Source organism: Nematostella vectensis, chromosome 5 (assembly GCF_932526225.1).
Source record: "Nematostella vectensis chromosome 5, jaNemVect1.1, whole genome shotgun sequence".
NCBI classification, from domain to species: domain Eukaryota; kingdom Metazoa; phylum Cnidaria; class Anthozoa; order Actiniaria; family Edwardsiidae; genus Nematostella; species Nematostella vectensis.
In genome coordinates, this window is record NC_064038.1 from 16,769,294 (window position 1) to 16,795,058 (window position 25,765).

Sequence of the window (25,765 nt, forward strand, 5' to 3'; positions counted from 1 at the left end):
CATACCAGTATGGGTTTGCTATTATACCAGTATGGGTTTGCTATCATACCAGTATGGGTATACTATCATACCAGTATGGGTTTACTATCATACCATTATGGGTTTGCTATCATACCAGTATGGGTTTGCCATCATACCAGTATGGGTTTACTATCATACCAGTAGGGTTTACCATCATAGCAGTATGGGTTTGCTATCATACCAGTATGGGTTTGCTATCCTACCAGTATGGGTTTGCTATCATACCAGTATGGGTTTGCTATCATACCAGTATGGGATTGTTATCATACCAGTAGGGTTTACTATCATACCAGTATGGGTTTACTATCATACCAGTATGGGTTTGCCATCATACCAGTATGGGCTTACTATCATACCAGTTTGGGTTTGCTATCATACCAGTATGGGTTTGCTATCATACCAGTATGGGTTTGCCATCATACCAGTATTGGTTTGCCATCATACCAGTATGGGTTTGCTATCATACCAGTATGGGTTTAATATCATACCAGTATGGGTTTGCCATCATACCAGTATGGGTTTGCCATCATACCAGTATGGGTTTGCCATCATACCAGTAGGGTTTACTATCATACCAGTATGCGTTTGCTATCATACCAGTATGGGTTTGCTATCATACCAGTATGGGCTTACTATCATACCAGTATGGGTTTGCTATCATACCAGTATGGGTTTGCCATCATACCAGTATGGGTTTGCTATCATACCAGTATGGGTTTAATATCATACCAGTATGGGTTTGCCATCATACCAGTATGGGTTTGCCATCATACCAGTATGGGTTTGCCATCATACCAGTAGGGTTTACTATCATACCAGTATGGGTTTGCCATCATACCAGTATGGGTTTGCCATCATACCAGTATGGGTTTGCCATCATACCAGTATGGGTTTGCCATCATACCAGTATGGGTTTGCCATCATACCAGTATGGGTTTGCCGTCATACCAGTATGGGTTTGCTATCATACCAGTATGGGTTTGCTATCATACCAGTATGGGTTTGCTATCATACCAGTATGGGTTTCCTATCATACCAGTATGGGTTTACTATCATACCATTATGGGTTTGCTATCATACCAGTATGGGTTTACTATCATACCAGTATGGGTTTACTATCATACCAGTATGGGTTTCCTATCATACCAGTATGGGTTTACTATCATACCATTATGGGTTTGCTATCATACCAGTATGGGTTTCCCATCATACCAGTAGGGTTTACTATCATACCAGTATGGGTTTGCCATCATACCAGTATGGGTTTGCTATCATACCAGTTTTGTTTTGCCGTCATACCAGTATGGGTTTGCTATTATACCAGTATGGGTTTGCCATCATACCAGTATGGGTTTGCCATCATACCAGTATGGGTTTGCCGTCATACCAGTATTGGTTTGCCATCATACCAGTATGGGTTTGCTATCATACCAGTATGGGTTTACTATCATACCAGTATGGGTTTACTATCATACCAGTATGGGTTTACTATCATACCATTATGGGTTTGCTATCATACCAGTATGGGTTTGCCATCATACCAGTATGGGTTTACTATCATACCAGTAGGGTTTACTATCATACCAGTAGGGTTTACCATCATAGCAGTATTGTGTTTGCTATCATACCAGTATGGGCTTGCTATCATACCAGTATGGGTTTGCTATCATACCAGTATAGGTTTGCTATCATACCAGTATGGGTTTACTATCATACCAGTATGGGTTTACTATCATACCATTATGGGTTTGCTATCATACCAGTATGGGTTTGCCATCATACCAGTATGGGTTTACTATCATACCAGTAGGGTTTACTATCATACCAGTAGGGTTTACCATCATAGCAGTATGGGTTTGCTATCATACCAGTATGGGTTTGCTATCATACCAGTATGGGTTTGCTATCATACCAGTATGGGTTTACTATTATACCAGTATGGGTTTACTATCATACCAGTATGAGTTTGCTATCATACCAGTATGGGTTTGCCATTATACCAGTATGGGTTTGCCATCATACCAGTATGGGTTTACTATCATACCATTATGGGTTTGCTATCATACCAGTATGGGTTTACTATCATACCAGTATGGGTTTACTATCATACCAGTATGGGTTTGCTATCATACCAGTATGGGTTTGCTATCATACCAGTATGGGCTTGCTATCATACCAGTATGGGTTTACTATCATACCATTATGGGTTTGCTATCATACCAGTATGGGTTTACTATCATACCATTATGGGTTTGCTATCATACCAGTATGGGTTTGCCATCATACCAGTATGGGTTTACTATCATACCAGTATGGGTTTGCCATCATACCAGTATGGGCTTACTATCATACCAGTTTGGGTTTGCTATCATACCAGTATGGGTTTGCTATCATACCAGTATGGGTTTGCCATCATACCAGTATTGGTTTGCCATCATACCAGTATGGGTTTGCTATCATACCGGTATGGGTTTAATATCATACCAGTATGGGTTTGCCATCATACCAGTATGGGTTTGCCATCATACCAGTATGGGTTTGCCATCATACCAGTAGGGTTTACTATCATACCAGTATGGGTTTGCTATCATACCAGTATGGGTTTGCTATCATACCAGTATGGGCTTACTATCATACCAGTATGGGTTTGCTATCATACCAGTATGGGTTTACTATCATACCATTATGGGTTTGCTATCATACCAGTATGGGTTTGCTATCCTACCAGTATGGGTTTGCTATCATACCAGTATGGGTTTGCTATCATACCAGTATGGGTTTGCTATCATACCAGTATGGGTTTACTATCATACAAGTATGGGTTTACTATCATACCATTATGGGTTTGCTATCATACCAGTATGGGTTTGCCATCATACCAGTATGGGTTTACTATCATACCAGTAGGGTTTACTATCATACCAGTAGGGTTTACCATCATAGCAGTATGGGTTTGCTATCATACCAGTATGGGTTTGCTATCATACCAGTATGGGCTTGCTATCATACCAGTATGGGTTTACTATCATACCATTATGGGTTTGCTATCATACCAGTATGGGTTTGCCATCATACCAGTATGGGTTTACTATCATACCAGTAGGGTTTACTATCACACCAGTAGGGTTTACCATCATAGCAGTATTGTGTTTGCTATCATACCAGTATGGGTTTGCTATCATACCAGTAAGGGTTTGCTATCATACCAGTATGGGTTTGCCATCATACCAGTATGGGTTTACTATCATACCAGTATGGGTTTACTATCATACCATTATGGGTTTGCCATCATACCAGTATGGGTTTGCCGTCATACCAGTATTGGTTTGCCATCATACCAGTATGGGTTTGCTATCATACCAGTATGGGTTTACTATCATACCAGTATGGGTTTACTATCATACCAGTATGGGTTTACTATCATACCATTATGGGTTTGCTATCATACCAGTATGGGTTTGCCATCATACCAGTATGGGTTTACTATCATACCAGTAGGGTTTACTATCATACCAGTAGGGTTTACCATCATAGCAGTATTGTGTTTGCTATCATACCAGTATGGGCTTGCTATCATACCAGTATGGGTTTGCTATCATACCAGTATAGGTTTGCTATCATACCAGTATGGATTTACTATCATACCAGTATGGGTTTACTATCATACCATTATGGGTTTGCTATCATACCAGTATTGGTTTGCCATCATACCAGTATGGGTTTACTATCATAACAGTAGGGTTTACTATCATACCAGTAGGGTTTACCATCATAGCAGTATGGGTTTGCTATCATACCAGTATGGGTTTGCTATCATACCAGTATGGGTTTGCTATCATACCAGTATGGGTTTACTATTATACCAGTATGGGTTTACTATCATACCAGTATGAGTTTGCTATTATACCAGTATGGGTTTGCCATTATACCAGTATGGGTTTGCCATCATACCAGTATGGATTTACTATCATACCATTATGGGTTTGCTATCATACCAGTATGGGTTTACTATCATACCAGTATGGGTTTACTATCATACCAGTATGGGTTTGCTATCATACCAGTATGGGTTTGCTATCATACCAGTATGGGCTTGCTATCATACCAGTATGGGTTTACTATCATACCATTATGGGTTTGCTATCATACCAGTATGGGTTTACTATCATACCATTATGGGTTTGCTATCATACCAGTATGGGTTTGCCATCATACCAGTATGGGTTTGCCGTCATACCAGTATGGGTTTGCTATCATACCATTATGGGTTTGCTATCATACCAGTATGGGTTTGCCATCATACCAGTATGGGTTTACTATCATACCAGTAGGGTTTACTATCATACCAGTAGGGTTTACCATCATAGCAGTATGGGTTTGCTATCATACCAGTATGGGTTTGCTATCATACCAGTATGGGTTTGCTATCATACCAGTATAGGTTTGCTATCATACCAGTATGGGTTTACTATCATACCAGTATGGGTTTACTATCATACCAGTATGGGTTTACCATCATAGCAGTATGGGTTTGCTATCATACCAGTATGGGTTTGCTATTATACCAGTATGGGTTTGCTATCATACCAGTATGGGTTTACCATCATAGCAGTATGGGTTTGCTATCATACCAGTATGGGTTTGCTATCCTACCAGTATGGGTTTGCTATCATACCAGTATGGGTTTGCTATCATACCAGTATGGGTTTGCTATCATACCAGTATGGGTTTACTATCATACAAGTATGGGTTTACTATCATACCATTATGGGTTTGCTATCATACCAGTATGGGTTTGCCATCATACCAGTATGGGTTTACTATCATACCAGTAGGGTTTACTATCATACCAGTAGGGTTTACCATCATAGCAGTATGGGTTTGCTATCATACCAGTATGGGTTTGCTATCATACCAGTATGGGCTTGCTATCATACCAGTATGGGTTTACTATCATACCATTATGGGTTTGCTATCATACCAGTATGGGTTTGCCATCATACCAGTATGGGTTTACTATCATACCAGTAGGGTTTACTATCACACCAGTAGGGTTTACCATCATAGCAGTATTGTGTTTGCTATCATACCAGTATGGGTTTGCTATCATACCAGTAAGGGTTTGCTATCATACCAGTATGGGTTTGCTATCATACCAGTATGGGTTTACTATCATACCAGTATGGGTTTACTATCATACCATTATGGGTTTGCTATCATACCAGTATGGGTTTGCCATCATACCAGTATGGGTTTACTATCATACCAGTAGGGTTTACTATCATACCAGTAGGGTTTACCATCATAGCAGTATGGGTTTGCTATCATACCAGTATGGGTTTGCTATCATACCAGTATGGGTTTGCTATCATACCAGTATGGGTTTACTATTATACCAGTATGGGTTTACTATCATACCAGTATGGGTTTGCTATCATACCAGTATGGGTTTCCTATCATACCAGTATGGGTTTACTATCATACCATTATGGGTTTGCTATCATACCAGTATGGGTTTACTATCATACCAGTATGGGTTTACTATCATACCAGTATGGGTTTGCTATCATACCAGTATGGGTTTGCTATCATACCAGTATGGGTTTACTATCATACCAGTATGGGTTTACCATCATAGCAGTATGGGTTTGCTATCATACCAATATGGGTTTGCTATGATACCAGTATGGGTTTGCTATCATACCAGTATGGGTTTACCATCATAGCAGTATGGGTTTGCTATCATACCAGTATGGGTTTACTATCATACCAGTATGAGTTTGCTATCATACCAGTATGGGTTTGCCATGATACCAGTATGGGGTTGCCATCATACCAGTATGGGTTTACTATCATACCATTATGGGTTTGCTATCATACCAGTATGGGTTTGCCATCATACCAGTATGGGTTTACTATCATACCAGTAGGGTTTACTATCATACCAGTAGGGTTTACCATCATAGCAGTATGGGTTTGCTATCATACCAGTATGGGTTTGCTATCATACCAGTATGGGTTTGCTATCATACCAGTATGGGTTTACTATCATACCATTATGGGTTTGCTATCATACCAGTATGGGTTTGCCATCATACCAGTATGGGTTTACTATCATACCAGTAGGGTTTACTATCACACCAGTAGGGTTTACCATCATAGCAGTATTGTGTTTGCTATCATACCAGTATGGGTTTGCTATCATACCAGTATGGGTTTGCTATCATACCAGTATGGGTTTGCTATCATACCAGTATGGGTTTACTATCATACCAGTATGGGTTTACTATCATACCATTATGGGTTTGCTATCATACCAGTATGGGTTTGCCATCATACCAGTATGGGTTTACTATCATACCAGTAGGGTTTACTATCATACCAGTAGGGTTTACTATCATAGCAGTATGGGTTTGCTATCATACCAGTATGGGTTTGCCATCATACCAGTATGGGTTTACTATCATACCAGTATGGGTTTACTATCATACCAGTATGGGTTTACTATCATACCAGTATGGGTTTACTATCATACCAGTATGGGTTTGCTATCATACCAGTAGGGTTTACTATCATACCAGTATGGGTTTGCCATCATACCAGTATGGGTTTGCTATCATACCAGTTTTGTTTTGCCGTCATACCAGTATGGGTTTGCTATTATACCAGTATGGGTTTGCCATCATACCAGTATGGGTTTTCCATCATACCAGTATGGGTTTGCTTTCATACCAGTATGGGTTTGCCATCATACCAGTATGGGTTCACTATCATACCAGTAGGGTTTACTATCATACCAGTAGGTTTTACCATCATAGCAGTATGGGTTTGCTATCATACCAGTATGGGTTTGCTATCATACCAGTATGGGTTTGCTATCATACCAGTATGGGTTTACTATTATACCAGTATGGGTTTACTATCATACCAGTATAAGTTTGCTATCATACCAGTATGGTTTGCTATCATACCAGTATGGGTTTACTATCATACCAGTATGGGTTTACTATCATACCATTATGGGTTTGCTATCATACCAGTATGGGTTTGCCATCATACCAGTATGGGTTTACTATCATACCAGTATGGTTTACTATCATACCAGTAGGGTTTACCATCATAGCAGTATTGTGTTTGCTATCATACCAGTATGGGTTTGCTATCATACCAGTATGGGTTTGCTATCATACCAGTATGGGTTTACTATCATACCAGTATGGGTTTACTATCATACCATTATGGGTTTGCTATCATATCAGTATGGGTTTGCCATCATACCAGTATGGGTTTACTATCATACCAGTAGGGTTTACTATCATACCAGTAGGGTTTACTATCATAGCAGTATGGGTTTGCTATCATACCAGTATGGGTTTGCCATCATACCAGTATGGGTTTACTATCATACCAGTATGGGTTTACTATCATACCAGTATGGGTTTACTATCATACCGGTATGGGTTTACTATCATACCAGTATGGGTTTGCTATCATACCAGTAGGGTTTACTATCATACCAGTATGGGTTTGCCATCATACCAGTATGGGTTTGCTATCATACCAGTTTTGTTTTGCCGTCATACCAGTATGGGTTTGCTATTATACCAGTATGGGTTTGCCATCATACCAGTATGGGTTTTCCATCATACCAGTATGGGTTTGCTTTCATACCAGTATGGGTTTGCCATCATACCAGTATGGGTTTGCCATCATACCAGTATGGGTTTGCCGTCATACCAGTATTGGTTTGCCATCATACCAGTATGTGTTTGCTATCATACCAGTATGGGTTTACTATCATACCAGTATGGGTTTACTATCATACCAGTATGGGTTTACTATCATACCATTATGGGTTTGCTATCATACCAGTATGGGTTTGCCATCATACCAGTATGGGTTTACTATCATACCAGTAGGGTTTACTATCATACCAGTAGGGTTTACCATCATAGCAGTATTGTGTTTGCTATCATACCAGTATGGGTTTGCTATCATACCAGTATGGGTTTGCTATCATACCAGTATGGGTTTGCTATCATACCAGTATGGGTTTACTATCATACCAGTATGGGTTTACTATCATACCATTATATGTTTGCTATCATACCAGTATGGGTTTGCCATCATACCAGTATGGGTTTACTATCATACCAGTAGGGTTTACTATCATACCAGTAGGGTTTACCATCATAGCAGTATGGTTTTGCTATCATACCAGTATGGGTTTGCTATCATACCAGTATGGGTTTGCTATCATACCAGTATGGGTTTACTATCATACCAGTATGGGTTTACTATCATACCAGTATGAGTTTGCTATCATACCAGTATGGGTTTGCCATTATACCAGTATGGGTTTGCCATCATACCAGTATGGGTTTGCCATCATACCAGTATTGGTTTGCCATCATACCAGTATGGGTTTGCTATCATACCAGTATGGGTTTAATATCATACCAGTATGGGTTTGCCATCATACCAGTATGGGTTTGCCATCATACCAGTATGGGTTTGCCATCATACCAGTAGGGTTTACTATCATACCAGTATGGGTTTGCCATCATACCAGTATGGGTTTGCTATCATACCAGTATGGGTTTGCCATCATACCAGTATGGGTTTGCCATCATACCAGTATGGGTTTGCTGTCATAGCAGTATGGGTTTGCCATCATACCAGTATGGGTTTGCTATCATACCATTATGGGTTTACTATCATACCAGTAGGGTTTGCTATCATACCAGTATGGGCTTACTATCATACCAGTATGGGCTTACTATCATACCAGTATGGGTTTGCCATCATACCAGTAGGGTTTACTATCATACCAGTATGGGTTTGCCATCATACCAGTAGGGTTTACTATCATACCAGTATGGGTTTGCTATCATACCAGTATGGGTTTGCTATCATACCAGTATGGGTTTACTATCATACCAGTATGGGTTTGCTATCATACCCGTATAGGTTTGCTATCATACCAGTAGGGTTTACTATCATACCAATAGGGTTTACTATCATACCAGTAGGGTTTACTATCATACCAGTAGGGTTTACTATCATACCAGTAGGGTTTACTATCATACCAGTATGGGTTTGCCATCATACCAGTATGGGTTTACATACCAGTATGGGTTTACTATCATACCAGTATGGAATATGCTATCATACCAGTATGAGTTTGCTATCATACCAGTATGGGTTTGCCATTATACCAGTATGGGTTTGCCATCATACCAGTATGGGTTTACTATCATACCATTATGGGTTTGCTATCATACCAGTATGGGTTTACTATCATACCAGTATGGGTTTACTATCATACCAGTATGGGTTTGCTATCATACCAGTATGGGTTTGCTATCATACCAGTATGGGTTTGCTATCATACCAGTATGGGTTTACTATCATACCATTATGGGTTTGCTATCATACCAGTATGGGTTTACTATCATACCATTATGGGTTTGCTATCATACCAGTATGGGTTTGCCATCATACCAGTATGGGTTTACTATCATACCAGTATGGGTTTGCCATCATACCAGTATGGGCTTACTATCATACCAGTTTGGGTTTGCTATCATACCAGTATGGGTTTGCTATCATACCAGTATGGGTTTGCCATCATACCAGTATTGGTTTGCCATCATACCAGTATGGGTTTGCTATCATACCAGTATGGGTTTAATATCATACCAGTATGGGTTTGCCATCATACCAGTATGGGTTTGCCATCATACCAGTATGGGTTTGCCATCATACCAGTAGGGTTTACTATCATACCAGTATGGGTTTGCTATCATACCAGTATGGGTTTGCTATCATACCAGTATGGGCTTACTATCATACCAGTATGGGTTTGCTATCATACCAGTATGGGTTTACTATCATACCATTATGGGTTTGCTATCATACCAGTATGGGTTTGCTATCCTACCAGTATGGGTTTGCTATCATACCAGTATGGGTTTGCTATCATACCAGTATGGGTTTGCTATCATACCAGTATGGGTTTACTATCATACAAGTATGGGTTTACTATCATACCATTATGGGTTTGCTATCATACCAGTATGGGTTTGCCATCATACCAGTATGGGTTTACTATCATACCAGTAGGGTTTACTATCATACCAGTAGGGTTTACCATCATAGCAGTATGGGTTTGCTATCATACCAGTATGGGTTTGCTATCATACCAGTATGGGCTTGCTATCATACCAGTATGGGTTTACTATCATACCATTATGGGTTTGCTATCATACCAGTATGGGTTTGCCATCATACCAGTATGGGTTTACTATCATACCAGTAGGGTTTACTATCACACCAGTAGGGTTTACCATCATAGCAGTATTGTGTTTGCTATCATACCAGTATGGGTTTGCTATCATACCAGTAAGGGTTTGCTATCATACCAGTATGGGTTTGCCATCATACCAGTATGGGTTTACTATCATACCAGTATGGGTTTACTATCATACCATTATGGGTTTGCCATCATACCAGTATGGGTTTGCCGTCATACCAGTATTGGTTTGCCATCATACCAGTATGGGTTTGCTATCATACCAGTATGGGTTTACTATCATACCAGTATGGGTTTACTATCATACCAGTATGGGTTTACTATCATACCATTATGGGTTTGCTATCATACCAGTATGGGTTTGCCATCATACCAGTATGGGTTTACTATCATACCAGTAGGGTTTACTATCATACCAGTAGGGTTTACCATCATAGCAGTATTGTGTTTGCTATCATACCAGTATGGGCTTGCTATCATACCAGTATGGGTTTGCTATCATACCAGTATAGGTTTGCTATCATACCAGTATGGGTTTACTATCATACCAGTATGGGTTTACTATCATACCATTATGGGTTTGCTATTATACCAGTATTGGTTTGCCATCATACCAGTATGGGTTTACTATCATAACAGTAGGGTTTACTATCATACCAGTAGGGTTTACCATCATAGCAGTATGGGTTTGCTATCATACCAGTATGGGTTTGCTATCATACCAGTATGGGTTTGCTATCATACCAGTATGGGTTTACTATTATACCAGTATGGGTTTACTATCATACCAGTATGAGTTTGCTATTATACCAGTATGGGTTTGCCATTATACCAGTATGGGTTTGCCATCATACCAGTATGGATTTACTATCATACCATTATGGGTTTGCTATCATACCAGTATGGGTTTACTATCATACCAGTATGGGTTTACTATCATACCAGTATGGGTTTGCTATCATACCAGTATGGGTTTGCTATCATACCAGTATGGGCTTGCTATCATACCAGTATGGGTTTACTATCATACCATTATGGGTTTGCTATCATACCAGTATGGGTTTACTATCATACCATTATGGGTTTGCTATCATACCAGTATGGGTTTGCCATCATACCAGTATGGGTTTGCCGTCATACCAGTATGGGTTTGCTATCATACCATTATGGGTTTGCTATCATACCAGTATGGGTTTGCCATCATACCAGTATGGGTTTACTATCATACCAGTAGGGTTTACTATCATACCAGTAGGGTTTACCATCATAGCAGTATGGGTTTGCTATCATACCAGTATGGGTTTGCTATCATACCAGTATGGGTTTGCTATCATACCAGTATAGGTTTGCTATCATACCAGTATGGGTTTACTATCATACCAGTATGGGTTTACTATCATACCAGTATGGGTTTACCATCATAGCAGTATGGGTTTGCTATCATACCAGTATGGGTTTGCTATTATACCAGTATGGGTTTGCTATCATACCAGTATGGGTTTACCATCATAGCAGTATGGGTTTGCTATCATACCAGTATGGGTTTGCTATCCTACCAGTATGGGTTTGCTATCATACCAGTATGGGTTTGCTATCATACCAGTATGGGTTTGCTATCATACCAGTATGGGTTTACTATCATACAAGTATGGGTTTACTATCATACCATTATGGGTTTGCTATCATACCAGTATGGGTTTGCCATCATACCAGTATGGGTTTACTATCATACCAGTAGGGTTTACTATCATACCAGTAGGGTTTACCATCATAGCAGTATGGGTTTGCTATCATACCAGTATGGGTTTGCTATCATACCAGTATGGGCTTGCTATCATACCAGTATGGGTTTACTATCATACCATTATGGGTTTGCTATCATACCAGTATGGGTTTGCCATCATACCAGTATGGGTTTACTATCATACCAGTAGGGTTTACTATCACACCAGTAGGGTTTACCATCATAGCAGTATTGTGTTTGCTATCATACCAGTATGGGTTTGCTATCATACCAGTAAGGGTTTGCTATCATACCAGTATGGGTTTGCTATCATACCAGTATGGGTTTACTATCATACCAGTATGGGTTTACTATCATACCATTATGGGTTTGCTATCATACCAGTATGGGTTTGCCATCATACCAGTATGGGTTTACTATCATACCAGTAGGGTTTACTATCATACCAGTAGGGTTTACCATCATAGCAGTATGGGTTTGCTATCATACCAGTATGGGTTTGCTATCATACCAGTATGGGTTTGCTATCATACCAGTATGGGTTTACTATTATACCAGTATGGGTTTACTATCATACCAGTATGGGTTTGCTATCATACCAGTATGGGTTTCCTATCATACCAGTATGGGTTTACTATCATACCATTATGGGTTTGCTATCATACCAGTATGGGTTTACTATCATACCAGTATGGGTTTACTATCATACCAGTATGGGTTTGCTATCATACCAGTATGGGTTTGCTATCATACCAGTATGGGTTTACTATCATACCAGTATGGGTTTACCATCATAGCAGTATGGGTTTGCTATCATACCAATATGGGTTTGCTATGATACCAGTATGGGTTTGCTATCATACCAGTATGGGTTTACCATCATAGCAGTATGGGTTTGCTATCATACCAGTATGGGTTTACTATCATACCAGTATGAGTTTGCTATTATACCAGTATGGGTTTGCCATGATACCAGTATGGGTTTGCCATCATACCAGTATGGGTTTACTATCATACCATTATGGGTTTGCTATCATACCAGTATGGGTTTGCCATCATACCAGTATGGGTTTACTATCATACCAGTAGGGTTTACTATCATACCAGTAGGGTTTACCATCATAGCAGTATGGGTTTGCTATCATACCAGTATGGGTTTGCTATCATACCAGTATGGGTTTGCTATCATACCAGTATGGGTTTACTATCATACCATTACGGGTTTGCTATCATACCAGTATGGGTTTGCCATCATACCAGTATGGGTTTACTATCATACCAGTAGGGTTTACTATCACACCAGTAGGGTTTACCATCATAGCAGTATTGTGTTTGCTATCATACCAGTATGGGTTTGCTATCATACCAGTATGGGTTTGCTATCATACCAGTATGGGTTTGCTATCATACCAGTATGGGTTTACTATCATACCAGTATGGGTTTACTATCATACCATTATGGGTTTGCTATCATACCAGTATGGGTTTGCCATCATACCAGTATGGGTTTACTATCATACCAGTAGGGTTTACTATCATACCAGTAGGGTTTACTATCATAGCAGTATGGGTTTGCTATCATACCAGTATGGGTTTGCCATCATACCAGTATGGGTTTACTATCATACCAGTATGGGTTTACTATTATACCAGTATGGGTTTACTATCATACCAGTATGGGTTTACTATCATACCAGTATGGGTTTGCTATCATACCAGTAGGGTTTACTATCATACCAGTATGGGTTTGCCATCATACCAGTATGGGTTTGCTATCATACCAGTTTTGTTTTGCCGTCATACCAGTATGGGTTTGCTATTATACCAGTATGGGTTTGCCATCATACCAGTATGGGTTTTCCATCATACCAGTATGGGTTTGCTTTCATACCAGTATGGGTTTGCCATCATACCAGTATGGGTTCACTATCATACCAGTAGGGTTTACTATCATACCAGTAGGTTTTACCATCATAGCAGTATGGGTTTGCTATCATACCAGTATGGGTTTGCTATCATACCAGTATGGGTTTGCTATCATACCAGTATGGGTTTACTATTATACCAGTATGGGTTTACTATCATACCAGTATAAGTTTGCTATCATACCAGTATGGTTTGCTATCATACCAGTATGGGTTTACTATCATACCAGTATGGGTTTACTATCATACCATTATGGGTTTGCTATCATACCAGTATGGGTTTGCCATCATACCAGTATGGGTTTACTATCATACCAGTATGGTTTACTATCATACCAGTAGGGTTTACCATCATAGCAGTATTGTGTTTGCTATCATACCAGTATGGGTTTGCTATCATACCAGTATGGGTTTGCTATCATACCAGTATGGGTTTACTATCATACCAGTATGGGTTTACTATCATACCATTATGGGTTTGCTATCATATCAGTATGGGTTTGCCATCATACCAGTATGGGTTTACTATCATACCAGTAGGGTTTACTATCATACCAGTAGGGTTTACTATCATAGCAGTATGGGTTTGCTATCATACCAGTATGGGTTTGCCATCATACCAGTATGGGTTTACTATCATACCAGTATGGGTTTACTATCATACCAGTATGGGTTTACTATCATACCAGTATGGGTTTACTATCATACCAGTATGGGTTTGCTATCATACCAGTAGGGTTTACTATCATACCAGTATGGGTTTGCCATCATACCAGTATGGGTTTGCTATCATACCAGTTTTGTTTTGCCGTCATACCAGTATGGGTTTGCTATTATACCAGTATGGGTTTGCCATCATACCAGTATGGGTTTTCCATCATACCAGTATGGGTTTGCTATCATACCAGTATGGGTTTGCTATCATACCAGTATGGGTTTACTATCATACAAGTATGGGTTTACTATCATACCATTATGGGTTTGCTATCATACCAGTATGGGTTTGCCATCATACCAGTATGGGTTTACTATCATACCAGTAGGGTTTACTATCATACCAGTAGGGTTTACCATCATAGCAGTATGGGTTTGCTATCATACCAGTATGGGTTTGCTATCATACCAGTATGGGCTTGCTATCATACCAGTATGGGTTTACTATCATACCATTATGGGTTTGCTATCATACCAGTATGGGTTTGCCATCATACCAGTATGGGTTTACTATCATACCAGTAGGGTTTACTATCACACCAGTAGGGTTTACCATCATAGCAGTATTGTGTTTGCTATCATACCAGTATGGGTTTGCTATCATACCAGTAAGGGTTTGCTATCATACCAGTATGGGTTTGCTATCATACCAGTATGGGTTTACTATCATACCAGTATGGGTTTACTATCATACCATTATGGGTTTGCTATCATACCAGTATGGGTTTGCCATCATACCAGTATGGGTTTACTATCATACCAGTAGGGTTTACTATCATACCAGTAGGGTTTACCATCATAGCAGTATGGGTTTGCTATCATACCAGTATGGGTTTGCTATCATACCAGTATGGGTTTGCTATCATACCAGTATGGGTTTACTATTATACCAGTATGGGTTTACTATCATACCAGTATGGGTTTGCTATCATACCAGTATGGGTTTCCTATCATACCAGTATGGGTTTACTATCATACCATTATGGGTTTGCTATCATACCAGTATGGGTTTACTATCATACCAGTATGGGTTTACTATCATACCAGTATGGGTTTGCTATCATACCAGTATGGGTTTGCTATCATACCAGTATGGGTTTACTATCATACCAGTATGGGTTTACCATCATAGCAGTATGGGTTTGCTATCATACCAATATGGGTTTGCTATGATACCAGTATGGGTTTGCTATCATACCAGTATGGGTTTACCATCATAGCAGTATGGGTTTGCTATCATACCAGTATGGGTTTACTATCATACCAGTACGAGTTTGCTATCATACCAGTATGGGTTTGCCATGATACCAGTATGGGTTTGCCATCATACCAGTATGGGTTTACTATCATACCATTATGGGTTTGCTATCATACCAGTATGGGTTTGCCATCATACCAGTATGGGTTTACTATCATACCAGTAGGGTTTACTATCATACCAGTAGGGTTTACCATCATAGCAGTATGGGTTTGCTATCATACCAGTATGGGTTTGCTATCATACCAGTATGGGTTTGCTATCATACCAGTATGGGTTTACTATCATACCATTACGGGTTTGCTATCATACCAGTATGGGTTTGCCATCATACAAGTATGGGTTTACTATCATACCAGTAGGGTTTACTATCACACCAGTAGGGTTTACCATCATAGCAGTATTGTGTTTGCTATCATACCAGTATGGGTTTGCTATCATACCAGTATGGGTTTGCTATCATACCAGTATGGGTTTGCTATCATACCAGTATGGGTTTACTATCATACCAGTATGGGTTAACTATCATACCATTATGGGTTTGCTATCATACCAGTATGGGTTTGCCATCATACCAGTATGGGTTTACTATCATACCAGTAGGGTTTACTATCATACCAGTAGGGTTTACTATCATAGCAGTATGGGTTTGCTATCATACCAGTATGGGTTTGCCATCATACCAGTATGGGTTTACTATCATACCAGTATGGGTTTACTATCATACCAGTATGGGTTTACTATCATACCAGTATGGGTTTACTATCATACCAGTATGGGTTTGCTATCATACCAGTAGGGTTTACTATCATACCAGTATGGGTTTGCCATCATACCAGTATGGGTTTGCTATCATACCAGTTTTGTTTTGCCGTCATACCAGTATGGGTTTGCTATTATACCAGTATGGGTTTGCCATCATACCAGTATGGGTTTTCCATCATACCAGTATGGGTTTGCTTTCATACCAGTATGGGTTTGCCATCATACCAGTAGGGTTTACTATCATACCAGTAGGGTTTACTATCATACCAGTAGGTTTTACCATCATAGCAGTATGGGTTTGCTATCATACCAGTATGGGTTTGCTATCATACCAGTATGGGTTTGCTATCATACCAGTATGGGTTTACTATTATACCAGTATGGGTTTACTATCATACCAGTATAAGTTTGCTATCATACCAGTATGGTTTGCTATCATACCAGTATGGGTTTACTATCATACCAGTATGGGTTTACTATCATACCATTATGGGTTTGCTATCATACCAGTATGGGTTTGCCATCATACCAGTATGGGTTTACTATCATACCAGTATGGTTTACTATCATACCAGTAGGGTTTACCATCATAGCAGTATTGTGTTTGCTATCATACCAGTATGGGTTTGCTATCATACCAGTATGGGTTTGCTATCATACCAGTATGGGTTTACTATCATACCAGTATGGGTTTACTATCATACCATTATGGGTTTGCTATCATATCAGTATGGGTTTGCCATCATACCAGTATGGGTTTACTATCATACCAGTAGGGTTTACTATCATACCAGTAGGGTTTACTATCATAGCAGTATGGGTTTGCTATCATACCAGTATGGGTTTGCCATCATACCAGTATGGGTTTACTATCATACCAGTATGGGTTTACTATCATACCAGTATGGGTTTACTATCATACCAGTATGGGTTTACTATCATACCAGTATGGGTTTGCTATCATACCAGTAGGGTTTACTATCATACCAGTATGGGTTTGCCATCATACCAGTATGGGTTTGCTATCATACCAGTTTTGTTTTGCCGTCATACCAGTATGGGTTTGCTATTATACCAGTATGGGTTTGCCATCATACCAGTATGGGTTTTCCATCATACCAGTATGGGTTTGCTTTCATACCAGTATGGGTTTGCCATCATACCAGTATGGGTTTGCCATCATACCAGTATGGGTTTGCCGTCATACCAGTATTGGTTTGCCATCATACCAGTATGTGTTTGCTATCATACCAGTATGGGTTTACTATCATACCAGTATGGGTTTACTATCATACCAGTATGGGTTTACTATCATACCATTATGGGTTTGCTATCATACCAGTATGGGTTTGCCATCATACCAGTATGGGTTTACTATCATACCAGTAGGGTTTACTATCATACCAGTAGGGTTTACCATCATAGCAGTATTGTGTTTGCTATCATACCAGTATGGGTTTGCTATCATACCAGTATGGGTTTGCTATCATACCAGTATGGGTTTGCTATCATACCAGTATGGGTTTACTATCATACCAGTATGGGTTTACTATCATACCATTATATGATTGCTATCATACCAGTATGGGTTTGCCATCATACCAGTATGGGTTTACTATCATACCAGTAGGGTTTACTATCATACCAGTAGGGTTTACCATCATAGCAGTATGGTTTTGCTATCATACCAGTATGGGTTTGCTATCATACCAGTATGGGTTTGCTATCATACCAGTATGGGTTTACTATCATACCAGTATGGGTTTACTATCATACCAGTATGAGTTTGCTATCATACCAGTATGGGTTTGCCATTATACCAGTATGGGTTTGCCATCATACCAGTATGGGTTTGCCATCATACCAGTATTGGTTTGCCATCATACCAGTATGGGTTTGCTATCATACCAGTATGGGTTTAATATCATACCAGTATGGGTTTGCCATCATACCAGTATGGGTTTGCCATCATACCAGTATGGGTTTGCCATCATACCAGTAGGGTTTACTATCATACCAGTATGGGTTTGCCATCATACCAGTATGGGTTTGCTATCATACCAGTATGGGTTTGCCATCATACCAGTATGGGTTTGCCATCATACCAGTATGGGTTTGCTGTCATAGCAGTATGGGTTTGCCATCATACCAGTATGGGTTTGCTATCATACCATTATGGGTTTACTATCATACCAGTAGGGTTTGCTATCATACCAGTATGGGCTTACTATCATACCAGTATGGGCTTACTATCATACCAGTATGGGTTTGCCATCATACCAGTAGGGTTTACTATCATACCAGTATGGGTTTGCCATCATACCAGTAGGGTTTACTATCATACCAGTATGGGTTTGCTATCATACCAGTATGGGTTTGCTATCATACCAGTATGGGTTTACTATCATACCAGTATGGGTTTGCTATCATACCCGTATAGGTTTGCTATCATACCAGTAGGGTTTACTATCATACCAATAGGGTTTACTATCATACCAGTAGGGTTTACTATCATACCAGTAGGGTTTACTATCATACCAGTAGGGTTTACTATCATACCAGTATGGGTTTGCCATCATACCAGTATGGGTTTACATACCAGTATGGGTTTACTATCATACCAGTATGGAATATGCTATCATACCAGTATGGGTTTACTATCATACCAGTAGGGTTTACTATCATACCAGTATGGGTTTGCTATCATACCAGTTTGGGTTTGCTATCATACCAGTATGGGTTTGCTATTATACCAGTATGGGTTTACTATCATACCAGTATGGGTTTGCTATCATACCAGTATGGGCTTACTATCATACCAGTATGGGCTTACTATCATACCAGTATGGGTTTGCTATCATACCAGTATGGGCTTACTATCACACCAGTATGGGTTTACTATCATACCAGTATGGGCTTACTATCATACCAGTATGGGCTTACTATTATACCAGTATGGGCTTACTATCATACCAGTATGGGCTTACTATCATACCAGTATGGGCTTACTATTATACCAGTATGGGCTTACTATCATACCAGTATGGGTTTGCCATCATACCAGTATGGGTTTACATACCAGTATGGGTTTACTATCATACCAGTATGGAATATGCATCATACCAGTATGGGTTTACCATCATACCAGTAGGGTTTACTATCATACCAGTATGGGTTTGCTATCATACCAGTATGGGTTTGCTATCATACCAGTATGGGTTTGCTATTATACCAGTATGGGTTTACTATCATACCAGTATGGGTTTACTATCATACCAGTATGGGTTTGCTATCATACCAGTATGGGCTTACTATCATACGAGTATGGGCTTACTATCATACCAGTATGGGCTTACTATCATACCAGTATTGGTTTGCTATCATACCAGTATGGGTTTTCTATTATACCAGTATGGGTTTACTATCATACCAGTATGGGTTTACTATCATACCAGTATGGGTTTGCTACCAGTATGGGCTTACTATCATACCAGTATGGGCTTACTATCATACCAGTATGGGCTTACTATCATACCAGTATGGGCTTACTATCATACCAGTATGGGCTTACTATCATACCAGTATGGGTTTACTATCATACCAGTATGGGCTTACTATCATACCAGTATGGGTTTACTATCATACCATTATGGGTTTGCTATCATACCAGTATGGGTTTACTATCATACCAGTATGGGCTTACTATCATACCAGTATGGGCTTACTATCATACCAGTATGGGCTTACTATCATACCAGTATGGGTTTACTATCATACCATTATGGGTTTGCTATCATACCAGTATGGGTTTACTATCATACCAGTTTGGGTTTACTATCATACCAGTAGTGTTTACTATCATACCAGTAGGGTTTGCTATCATACCAGTATCGGTTTGCCGTCATACCAGTATGGGTTTACTATTATACCAGTTTGGGTTTAGCATCATACCAGTTTGGGTTTGCTATTTTAGGTTTCACAGCATTTCACAACTATACAAGTGAATTTAGCTATGTTCATTAAAACAAATAATCTCATTTGCGTAGGGTTTCATAGCCTACGAACACACGCATATCTAGGATGTGGACTTTTGATGATCGAAGGCTGTTCGGACAGGAAAGCGAGGCTTTGTCGGTGTCTATTTACTAGCTTCTTGCATCTTTTTGTATATGAAAAGTTTTATAATTTAAATATATGGCAAAAATAGCCCCGTATTGAGCACTTCCGGTGACTTGAGCATAATGCTGAGGGTGTTGGATGGTTACATTCTTCCTATTGGCCGATAACCACTTGCCCAGTTTGTGCAAGTCACCTCTTCAATACTCCGGGTTCTATTTACACAAGTTATCGCCTTTTACCCATTGCAGCCTCATACTTTTGTCACTGTGACATGGTTTTATCCATAGTAGGCGAGTTTCTGCCTCCACCTTCGCTCAGGGCTGGCGCTTCGATACTTTAATCTCATATGATTGTAAAGTAGATGATGTAAACACCTGTTATTTCTATGGCATAGCCATTTTTCACCAACCCTGTCTCTTCCTTGTTCCCTTCGCGAACGAGCTCAGTATGTACTGGAGCGTTTAAATAAATCTATTTTATCAAGAGGCAGGGGCGTGGCCAGGGGCTGGCCAAGGGGGCCCGGCCCCCTTTCAGCAGCCAAAAATTCAGTAAATGTAAAAGACATTATCTAAAATACAGGAGAAAATGCCTTGAAAGTGCCTTTCAGCGGCTACGCAGCTGGAAGGTAAAGGGACATATCTCGGTAAAAGTGTATGGAATGCGATACTGGTAAAAAAATAGTTGTAAAAGTTTCATGACGCCAGAAAACAGACACGCAGTTACCAAAGCCTCGCTTTCATGATCAAACACCACAGGGCACCCATTATCTGGAAACGGCTACTGCAGTGTTGCTATGGTATCGAACAGTGAAATACGTACCTTTCGCACCCACAGCTTTGTGAACATGATGGAGTACATGGTTGCCATGACAACAAACGGTACACAGTACCCAACAACAAATAACACTAATGTGTAAATCCGGGACGTTTGCACCACATCGAGGCCGGGTCCCCATTCCTCACTGCATACAAAGTAACCTTGATAGTTAATCACACGATACGCGTACAATATCGGTGTAGCAAGGCCTGCTGATATAACCCAGACGACTGGGACGAGCCAACGGAAAACAGGCTTTGTCAGAATTCGCTTGAGAGGGCGAACAATAGCAAAGTATCGATCAGCGGCGATACACGCTAATGTTAAGACGGAAGTCGAAACCAACAGACACTGGCCGAAGTTAACCACTTTACAGAAATAGATGCTTCGGATATATGTCTCCAAACACCACTCGAACATGTTAAAGATTTCCAAATAAAATGGCGGCACGTCAATCAAGACGTATAGAAGATCTGCGGTGGCGAGATTTACAATGAGATAATTAGTGACTGTGCGCATGCGCGGAACGCGATAAACAGCTGCAATGACGAGCACGTTTCCGAGAATGGCGATTAGCGAGATTGAACTCAGAGCGAAGGTCTTTATGACGAGTCCTTGCACCGTGTCTCGAGGTCCTCGCCAGTAGGTCTTGTTATTAAAATAGTCCGATTCATTCATTATATTTTAGGTTATCTTTTGTTCCAGCTTGCACTTAGTACCAATTATAGACTTGAATTTTTGGAAGGTAATTTGTGTGCTTATGGTGTCAAATAGCTCCCCCAAGTACTTGTGTCGTGATAGGCGTTGTAATTCTACTGCCAGGGAGGCCCGTGTTGAAGACTTGGATATTTGGAAGGTGAATGATGCGCTAATACCTCCGAACTCGAGCGAGTCTTGCGTCAAGTGATTACTCTACGGACAAGTATTGTAAGACCGCTTCCTGAGAAATACAAATGAAAATGAAGAGATATAAGGGACAAAACACATGCCAGATGGTCGCGCCATAGGGCAAAATGCCGTGTCCTGTTATAGTGTTCGACTAATACCATTCTTTTTATTTAGAAACTGCTGGAACTTTTAAAGGACACGTTTCTCTAGCGTCACCATAGCGACGGGAATAAGGGAATGTATCATTGTCGACTTGATTGGCCAGGTATCCGGGGTTTTGTCGCCGGGTTGACGAGAGCGCACTTTAAAAGCAAAATCACCGAAAATAAATCAAACAACATTTGATTTTAATGCTGCAGAGGGCGGAGATAAAAACGTGCCTAGAAAAATATCATAGTTTGCAATAATGACGCCTTCTCCAATAAACTAGATAATCATTATGCTTAATATTGGTGTTGTAATAGAAAAAGCGAAATATTCTTGGTCCAGTGTTTAAGATAGCAGGTATTTAGCTAATGAAATAGCCACACACTTTCTTATCTGAATTTGATATTTCCATTCTCAAAAGTAGGTCACAAGAAGGGAGAGGTCTCATGGATATCCAAATGGGACTAAACGTCAATAGAGCATCACTTCTCACGTAAACTGGAATCCTTGTTTGTGAAGCCCTACAACCGATTGACGTCAAAGAGGTGAAAGTCGGCCCTTAGTGAGTGCCTATGTGGGACTCATGACTCGACCGCCGTGCGATGGAAATGGATGTCCGTAATACGGAGTTTATCAGAGGAAACAGGAATGATATAATGTGGTTGCGTGTAAAAAGCCTATTTCATTTCTTTGTAGATCTCGGCGGATAGGTGTAATAGGCTTGAGGGCATCTCGCCATTCTCAATTGATGGTGTTTTTAAAGTGTTAGGGTGATGAGCGAAATAGCACGTAGTCTTGTTTGATAAAAAACACATTTACAATGTCAATATTCGATATTTGTATCTAAAATATATGTTTTAGAATAGCAATTAGAGAAATTCTCTAAACCTCATTGCACATATTTTAAGTGGTTCCTACACATTGGCTTTTATCGTTGAGTTGACGCATATGTAACTGCAAGATTATTATTGATTCACATTAGATGGACGCTATTAATGTCTGGGTTTTGCGACTCAGTTCCGCGACGCTTAAGTGTAGATATACTTTCTCAGATAGAGGAAGTCATGTTTCAATAGCTAGGGGCATCATTCGTAAAACAGTTAAACCCATTAAGTAAAATTTTAAGAAAAATCTGGTCTCTAAAAAAAAATAATTAAATCTAACGACATTGTTTATTTCGTTGGTTTGTCTGACACTTTACGGTTTTTATAAAAAGGGAAGGGCACTGAAAGCGAAAAATATATCGCAGTCACAAAAAGTCAACACCCGTCATTTCTTACCGGTGAAGTTTTCTGCTACCACATGCTTGATGGACACACTTGATGGCCGGCTCACAACTTGGCGCTGCCTTTATGAGTGAAGCCCGCGCATAGAAATCTCAAATCATCAAGTAAAAACAAAGTCTATGGCAATGTTTGTGTCGAAGAGACGTTTATACACTCCTTTATAAGCCTACCATTACGGTTGATTATTCTAAATATTGTTATACGAGAACGACTTGTGATCTTCTTTCGCCAATTGAGGGAGGACACTATATGGCACGTTTCAAAGACTATCTGTATGTTTTCGCTGATCGCTTGCTGATAACCGTAATATGTGCATCAGCAGTCTGCTATCACATTAATTAGATAAGGCTCGCACTTATCACATCCGAGTTGAGACCATTGCAAGTTGAAAGCTTAGGGACGATTTGTGTAAAAAGGCGTCTTTTCTTGAACCTTCCCCAATTAACCTTAACCTATTCACTGGCCGTAAACCATGCGTCTTTCTTTGAACTCAAATCTTCTCACTAGACGTGTTTTAACCTCAATGCTTCATGGTAGGTGCGGGTGTAGACCATTGAAGGTTTTTCATTGAGAAGTTTTAATAAGAAGGCGTCCTTTCTTTCCCCAAATTAACCTTAATATTTGGCAGGACGCTCACAATCTTCAAAACTTCATGCCATTAGCCTCAAGTGCGGGCAAACACCTCCTCAGTTCGAGAGTTCCCAGAAATGCAGCTTAAAGGTTTGCGTCCTTCTTTCCTCCTTATCCTTTCAAAATAAAAACTTTCTACGCGTTGTGGACATTCATCGTCGGCTCAAGCAAATTAAGGTCCTAAAGCGTTTTTACAATCAAATCCACTAGAGTGTTAATTTTGATGCCGACATTTTTTCATGTACAGCTTTTCATGTACCGCGTGCTCAGTTTTTTGAGCCCGTGGGTGTCCTTTCTTGACACGGAAGTCGAGACCACTGATAGAAATAGGTCTCAACCGCTGATAGAAATAGGTCACAACCGCTGATAGAAATAGGTCACAACCGCTGATAGAAATAGGTCACAACCGATGATAGAAATAGGTCACAACCGCTGATAGAAATAGGTCACAACCGCTGGTAGAAATAGGTCACATTCACTGATAGAAATAGGTCACAACCGCTGATAGAAATAGGTCACATTCACTGATAGAAATAGGTCACAACCGCTGATAGAAATAGGTCACATTCACTGATAGAAATAGGTCACAACCGCTGATAGAAATAGGTCACATCCACTGATAGAAATAGGTCACATCCACTGATAGAAATAGGTCACAACCGCTGATAGAAATAGGTCACATCCACTGATAGAAATAGGTCACATCCACTGATAGAAATAGGTCACAACCGCTGATAGAAATAGGTCACAACCGCTGATAGAAATAGGTCACAACCGCTGATAGAAATAGGTCACAACCGCTGATAGAAATAGGTCACATTCACTGATAGAAATAGGTCACAACCGCTGATAGAAATAGGTCACAACCGCTGATAGAAATAGGTCACAACCGCTGATAGAAATAGGTCACAACCGCTGATAGAAATAGGTCACATCCACTGATAGAAATAGGTCACATTCACTGGTAGAAATAGGTCACAACCGCTGGTAGAAAAGCCTAGAAATATTGTTTCTTTTTGGGAGTCTGAACGATGGAAAATCAGGTGAACACCGGCGAGAAAAGTCGCACTCGTTTGCACAAGTACCCATGTACCCATGTACCCATGTACCCAGGTACCCAGGTACCCAAGTACCCAG

General features: G+C 40.0%; 1 protein-coding gene across 1 annotated transcript in view; it reads right to left on the reverse strand.

Annotated features, from left to right (window-relative positions):
* LOC5508073 (RYamide receptor) overlaps nt 1–22,731 on the reverse strand; it is a 91,202-nt gene extending 68,471 nt beyond the window's left edge. The window contains exon 1 of the mRNA XM_001628641.3: nt 21,681–22,731. Within this exon, the coding sequence (XP_001628691.2) occupies nt 21,681–22,355 (675 nt within the window). The 5' untranslated portion in view covers nt 22,356–22,731. The remainder of the gene's footprint in view (nt 1–21,680) is intronic.
* Between the last annotated feature and the right edge of the window lie 3,034 nt (nt 22,732–25,765).